Here is a 7,577-nt window from a genome sequence, read left to right as displayed (position 1 = left end):
CGCTCTCTAAAAAGTAATGAAAAGTGTTTTGAATCCTAACTTGTAGGGTTGAGTCTAGGGTTGAGATCGTGTCATCAGACATGAGAATATGGCCCACAGTATGCCTCAGATTGCAGGAAAATGGCTTAAATATTTCAACATTTTCTGGCGGGGGGCATGCCCCCAGACCCCCTAGCACTGGCATGCCTACGGCACGTGCCAAACGTAGGCCTACGGTTGTCAAATTTGGCATGTGCGTGCATGTATGTATGCATGTATAAATGCATGTACGTGTGTTTGTGTGTGTGTGTGTTGAAAGATTATGGGGAATTACAAGGTACATGACGTACTAAAGTCGGCTGAGAGAGCCCAGACAATACTTCGTTGTTACCGGTAGCTTACAATGAAACAATGATCAAAGGTATAGCCTACATTGTGTTGCGCATGGGCCCTCTCGGAGCCGACACTACAGTATCATACTGTTAACACACTGTCTTCTTCCATATGTACACATAGGCACAGCTGACAGGTTTTACCATTTATCATTTCAGACTGTATTCCCACTGGAGTTGGAGAAAGACTTGGTTGATTACGTTCTACACCTTGAGACTCTTATGTATGGTCTGACGACAAATGACGTACGCAATCTGGCCTATCAACTAGCCGTTAGAAATGGACTGCCAAATTCGTTTAACAAAGACAAGGAAAAGGCTGGGAAGGATTGGCTCCTGAGCTTCATGAAGCGACACCCTGAAGTGACACTGAGACAACCTGAAGCTACATCTGCCGCCAGAGCCATGTCCTTCAACCCAGTGAATGTGGGTAAATTCTTTGATATTCACGAGTCATTAATGGACAAACACAATTTTCCTCCTCATCGCATCTACAACTGTGATGAAACAGGCGTGACAACTGTTCAGGGCAAACCCTCCAAAGTACTTGCAAAGACTGGTCGGCGACAAGTTGGAGGCTTAGTGTCCGCTGAACGTGGACAGCTTGTTACAGTTGAACTATGCATGAACGTTACAGGAACATTTATCCCCCCACTCTTCATATTCCCGCGTGTCCGAATGAAAAATGAGCTTATGAATGGTGCCCCTCCAGGATCCATATACGCATGTCACAAGAGTGGTTGGATGCAGCTCAACATATTCGTAGACTGGTTCAAGCATTTCATTCAGGTAACAGGAGCAAGTAAGGACAATCCAGTCTTGTTGATCTTGGATGGTCATGCTACACATACGAAAAATCTTGATGTCATTGATCTTGCAAGAGAGAAAGGTGTTGTGCTTCTCTGTCTACCACCGCACTGCTCCCATAAAATGCAGCCATTAGATGTTAGTTTCATGAAACCATTGATGACATACTACGACCAGGAGTTGGAAAAGTGGCTGCGCAATCATCCAGGCAAAGTAGTGACAACATTCCAGACTGCTGAACTATTTGGCAATTCATATACAAGGGCAGCAACTGCACAAACTGCTATGAATGGGTTCCGGAAGACAGGGATATACCCGTGTAATAGAGATGTCTTTCAGCCATATGAGTTCGCTGCTTGTGAGCCAACTGACATTGGTAACCCAGATCAACCTGCCACTCAGCCAGATCATGCAGATGTTACCGGTGAACCTGCCGCTCAGCCAGATGTTACAGCTCAACCTCCCGCTCAGCCAGATGTTACAGCTCAACCTGCCGCTCAGCCAGATGTTACAGCTCAACCTGTTACTCAGCCAGATGTTACAGCTCAACCTGCCGCTCAGCCAGATGTTACAGCTCAACCTGTTACTCAGCCAGATGTTACAGCTCAACCTGCCACTCAGCCAGATGTTACAGCTCAACCTGCCACTCAGCCAGATGTTACAGCTCAACCTGCCACTCAGCCAGATGTTACAGCTCAACCTGCCGCTCAGTCAGATGTTACAGCTCAACCTGCCGCTCAGCCAGATGTTACAGCTCAAGCTGAACCCTCCACTTCGAGCAATTACATTTCTCCGTATTTGATTTCTCCCCCACCCAAGGTGACACAAAGATCAAACAAAAGACCAAATGCACGTCGTGGTAAGACTGTTATTTTGACGAGCAGCCCATACAAAGCAAGCCTCGTGGAAGCTAAACGATCTAAAGCCGAGAAGGAGATGGCAGTTCAAGAGAGGAAGGCTAAACGAGAAGCATCCAGACTTCAGGCCAAGGAAACAAAGGCTAAAAAACGTCGCATTACCAAGTCTCAACCAGATGCCAAGCGTCCTCAGGTGCATCCACCCAAGACAGATGGTCGTGACATGGATGTAGATGATGAAGAGGATGCCCAATGCCTCTACTGTGGGGAAATGTGGAGCAAAACTACACAAGACGCAATGATTCAGTGTACTGTATGTCTACAATGGGCCCATACCAAGTGTGCTGGGACGGACGAAGACACTGATGACTTTATTTGTGATTTCTGTGCTTAGTGATTGCATGTAGGCCTAAATCATAAATTTTCTAGTTCAAAGTTTTATGCATCTGTTGTAATTGATGCTGAACAATCTTCCTGCCCATGCAGATTGCATGTAAATCATTAATTTTCCAGTTCAAATCTTTATTAAATTAGTTGAAATTCATGTTACACAAAGACTTCCCTCTTGGTTTGTTTGTTAAATGCAATTTTCACATCAAAAATGTGAGTACTCACACAGGAGAGAAGCCACATGTGTGCGATATCTGTGGGTACATGAGCTCTCAACTAGGTACTCTCCATACACACATGCGTACTCATACAGGAGAGAAGCCATATGCGTGCAATATGTGTAAATACAGATGTACTGCCTCTAGTAGTCTCAAGCAACACATGCGCACTCATACAGGAGAGAAGCCATATGTGTGCGATATCTGTGGGTACATGAGCTCTCAACTAAGTGCTCTCCGTACACATATGCGTACTCATACAGGAGAGAAACAGTAAGCATGTAATGCATATATGCATACAGGTGCAGTTTCTCCAGTAGTCTCAATAAACATATGCGCATTCACACAGGAGCAAAGCCCTATGTTTGCAATACATGTGAATTCAGGTGCACTGCATCTACTGGTCTCCAAGGACACATACACACTCACACGTGTGAAGGACGGGACAGAGAGGCTCTTTGCGTGTACAGATGAGAAATGTCTAGACGGGCACAGCTTCAATGACCAGGCTGATGCAGTTGCTGCAACAACCACATGGATTCAGAGGCGGACGCTGTAGGCGGATGTAGGGGGAGAGAGGGATTCTGGGGGCGTCTCCCCCAACAAAAGTTAAACAATTTGAATGTCTTAGACTGCATTTGAACATTTTCACAACGGCGATGTTAAATTTGACAACGGCGGTGCGTCACTGTGCCTCATATGTATAGGAAACCCTGATGTATTGATATTTTGTGAACTTTGGATGTGTCATGTATTTTCCTCGACCATACCTGGATTTTATTGTATCAGCATTACATAATTTATCCGAAATGTACTGACATTATGCAGCAGCCAGTTGTTGTAGAGTTGTTGTAGTTGATAGATCATATATCTATATTATTAGGAGTAAAATTAAAAAATGTTGTTAATGTTTTTATTCACTGCTTATGTTGTGTCACTATTGATGGCATCTTGGTTTAGTTTTCTATCATATCATGCAATGGCTTATATAATAATACATGTAATTTATAAATTGTAAATTTATAAAATTATATAATTATATTAAAGTTTATTCCATTACAGGGGGCATATAACATCAAGCCTCTGCAAATTGTCTCCCAAATTGCACTATTTAGTCTTTTAGGATTTTTTTTGCGGTGAAATTTTACACTAGAGTGTACTAATTTGTATTATGCAAGCAAGTTTGATGCTTCGTGGACGTCTAGAAGGCATTAGGAGTAAGATTGGTCTTGTCGTGTAATTGTGCCATTCCAGCAAGTGGCGTAGCCATCATGCCATGGTGATCGGTAGGCCATTTTTGTGTTTGAAACGGGATCCGACTAGTGTGTAGAAATACGCGTCATAGAGCTGGCAAAAGTTTCGAGCGGAGCATAGGGCATGTATCTGTAGTTATTTACCATGAATAAAGTGTATATTATGTCTGCGACGAAACAGTGTGAGTATTTTTAATTAATTTCTGTTCGATGCTCATACAGGCCTGCTGCCTATGGACGCCTTCTACTGTTGCACAACACCTACACGCAGTTTAGAGGATATGTGGGTGGGGAGGCAAGAGGTAGAAAAGGTCGAGGATGTGAAGAATTAGGAGGAAGTATGTGAGAGATGGGGGAGATGAGAGCTAGATGGAGAGGAATGGGTGCATATAGGAGTGTGAAGAAGAAGGGAAGGCTGAATGTAGAAGAAGGTGATGGGCAGGAATGAGGAGGAGATCTGGCAGGAAGCTACGGCGGAGGTGGGAGAGGGAGTGATAAGATGGATGAAGATGCGAAGTGAGAGTCATGGAAAGTGGAGGAGATGTATAGCTGGACGTTGTGGAGAAAGAAGTTTTATAAGGGTAGGGACGGTCGGCGGAAAGCAAGAAAATGGGGTGAAGAAAGTCGGGGAGGGAGGTGGAGGAGGGCGAGGAATGAGCTGAGAAAGTGGAAGCAGAGAAAAGAAGTTGGGGATAGTGAAAAAGCGTGCAAACTCCAAAAAGTGGAGTTCTTTCAGTTTAAAAAGTGGGGGGGACAGACGTGGTTCAAGAGTGTGCGAGAGAGTGAAGCGACCGAGGTGGGAGGGCGTCTCCCTCTCTCACGGTAAGAACTTTTCGTATTTTTGATCTCTAAAAGGCTCATTTTCGCGCATTTAAGTAGCAACTATTGTTTCTATCGTGTTTACATACCATAAACTAGCTCCCAGCGGGCAAAAGCCGTTGAAGCAACGTTGAAAAAATGGATTTGCAATTTTATTCAACGTTACTATCTAAATATTATATTTTATCGGCGGGTTACTAAGGGGAAGTGACGTCACTCCGCCCCCAACTATACGGTCGCGGTTCCTATATTCAGTTTAGTCTATTGTATCAAGAGCGCATTAACAAGGCGCTTCTTAATACGCTATTGATTATATATATATATACTACATATCTTGATATATATATATATCAATCAGGAGTCTTTTTTTATACTTTCTATTTTTTCACTTAGTGTAGTGGATACAAGCACAAAATAATAATATTATAGAAGGCGCTTATAATTATGCAGAACCACATGCATGTTCAAAAACCTGGGGGTGGGGACATTTTATAGCGTGTCAACTCTTCAAAAATTGGGGGGGGGGCGTGTCCCGCGTTTCCCCGTGGCATTTGAGCCCATGGCAGTATGGACTACAGAACACTGCATAATATAGCTTGCTATGAGAGAAGGAGGGTTGGAAGACTGAGGAAAGGTGGCAGGGAAGAAAGCTGAGGGCGGTAAAAAAGAATGAGGCTGAGCGAGAGACAGAGGGTGAGGCAAGGGAAGGACAGGAGGGGGTGAATTAGTAGTTTTGCTTCCCACAGGCTAGGGCGCTCTCCCAATCATGAACACAGGTCTACTGATAACAATTTATTTCATAAATCTATGCTGAGATATCCCCTAACCATTTTAAATGCATATCCATCACAAAATATAACTCCTCTGGTAAGATATTGCGCATGCGATAACACACTAACGTAGCCAAATTGTGTACTGACTGGTATATGCAGCGGGCACCTTACATGCGAGGTCTTCTTCCTATTTCTCAAGAGAGGTATAGTTGTAAAATATTTACATATAAATCTATGCTAGAATACTTCCTCCCTATTCTAAATGCATAATTTTTGCAAAATATTATTCTTCTTGGGAGATATTGCGCATGCGCGAGCACCGTTTCAGGCGTGCAGTATGGACTGCAGAACACTGCATAATATAGCTTGCTATGAGAGAAGGAGGGTTGGAAGACTGAGAAAAGGTGGCAGGGAAGAAATCTTAGAGCGGTAAAAAAGAATGAGGCTCAGCGAGAGACAGAGGGTGAGGCAAGGGAAGGACAGGAGGGGATGAATGAGTAGTTTTGCTTCCCACAGGCTGGGGCGCTCTTCGAATCATAAACACAGCTCTACTGATAACAATTTATATCATAAATCTATGCTGAGATATCCCCTAACCATTTTAAATGCATATCCGTCACAAAATATAACTCCTCTGGTGAGATATTGCGCATGCGCTAACACACTAACGTAGCCAAATTGTGTACTGACTGGTGTATGCAGCCGGCACCTTACATGCGAGGTCTTTTTCCTTTTTCTCAAGAGAGGTATAGTTGTGAAATATTTACATAGAAATCTATGCTAGAATACTTCCTCCCTATTCTAAATGCATAATTTTTGCAAAATATTATTTTTCTTGGGAGAGATTGCGCATGCACGATCATCGTTTCGGACGTGCAGTATGGACTGAAGAACACTGCATAATATAACTTGCTAAGAGAGAAAGAGGGTTGGAAGGCTGAGGAAATGCGACAAGAAAGAAAGCTGAGGGCGGTAAAAAAGAATGAGGCTGAGCGAGGGACAGAGGGGGAGGCAAGGAAAGGACAGGAGGGGATGAATGAGTAGTTTTGCTTCCCACAGGCTGGGGCGCTCTCCCAATCATAAACACAGGTCTACTGATAACAATTTATTTCATAAATCTATGCTGAGATATCCAATAACTATTTTAAATGCATATCCATCACAAAATATAACTCCTCTGGTGAGATATTGCGCATGCACTAACACACTAACGTAGTCAAATTGTGTACTGACTGGTATATATGCAGCGGGCACCTTGCATGCGAGGTCTTCTTCCTATTTCTCAAGAGAAGTATAGCTGTAAAATATTATCATATAAATCTATGCTAGAATACCTCCTCCCTATTCTAAATGCATAATTTTTTTTAAATTTTTCTTCTTCTTGGGAGATATTGCGCATGCGCGAGCACCGTTTCAGGCGTGCAGTATGGACTGCAGAACACTGCATAATATAGCTTGCTATGAGAGAAGCAGGATTGGGAGACTGAGGAAAGGTGACAGGGAAGAAAGCTGAGGGCGGTAAACAAGAATGAGGCTGAGCGAGAGACAGAGGGTGAGGCAAGGGAAGGACAGGAGCGGTTGAATTAGTAGTTTTGCTTCCCACAGGCTGGGGCGCTCTCCCAATCATAAACACAGGTCTACTGATAACAATGTATTTCATAAATCTATGCTGAGATATCCCCTAACCATTTTAAATGCATATCCATCACAAAATATAACTCCTCTAGTGAGATATTGCGCATGCACTAACACACTAACGTAGCCAAATTGTGTCCTGACTGGTAGATATGCAGCGGGCACCTTACATGCGAGGTCTTCTTCCTATTTCTTATCAGAAGTATAGCTGTAAAATATTATTATATAAATCTATGCTAGAATACCTCCTCCCTATTCTAAATGCATAATTTTTTTTTAATTCTTCTTCTTCTTGGGAGATATTGCGCATGCGCGAGCACCGTTTCAGGCGTGCAGTATGGACGGCAGAACACTGCATAATATAGCTTGCTATAAGAGAAGCAGATTTGGGACACTGAGGAAAGGTGACAGAGAAGAAAGCTGAGGGCGGTAACAAAGAATGAGGCAGAGCGAG

General features: G+C 43.3%; 1 protein-coding gene across 1 annotated transcript; it reads left to right on the top strand.

Moving 5' to 3' along the window:
• Positions 1-298: 298 nt before the first annotated feature.
• On the top strand, positions 299-2,592 carry LOC106814888. Its single transcript, XM_014819261.1, has 4 exons — positions 299-316; positions 531-732; positions 781-790; positions 2,315-2,592. The coding sequence occupies exons 1-4, from the start codon at positions 302-304 to the stop codon at positions 2,427-2,429; spliced, it is 342 nt and encodes a 113-aa protein (XP_014674747.1). The 5' UTR covers positions 299-301; the 3' UTR covers positions 2,430-2,592.
• Positions 2,593-7,577: the final 4,985 nt, after the last annotated feature.

Source organism: Priapulus caudatus, unplaced genomic scaffold (genome assembly GCF_000485595.1).
Source record: "Priapulus caudatus unplaced genomic scaffold, Priapulus_caudatus-5.0.1 Scaffold997, whole genome shotgun sequence".
NCBI classification, from domain to species: Eukaryota; Metazoa; Priapulida; class Priapulimorpha; order Priapulimorphida; family Priapulidae; genus Priapulus; species Priapulus caudatus.
This window is presented reverse-complemented; position numbering and strand designations above follow the sequence as displayed.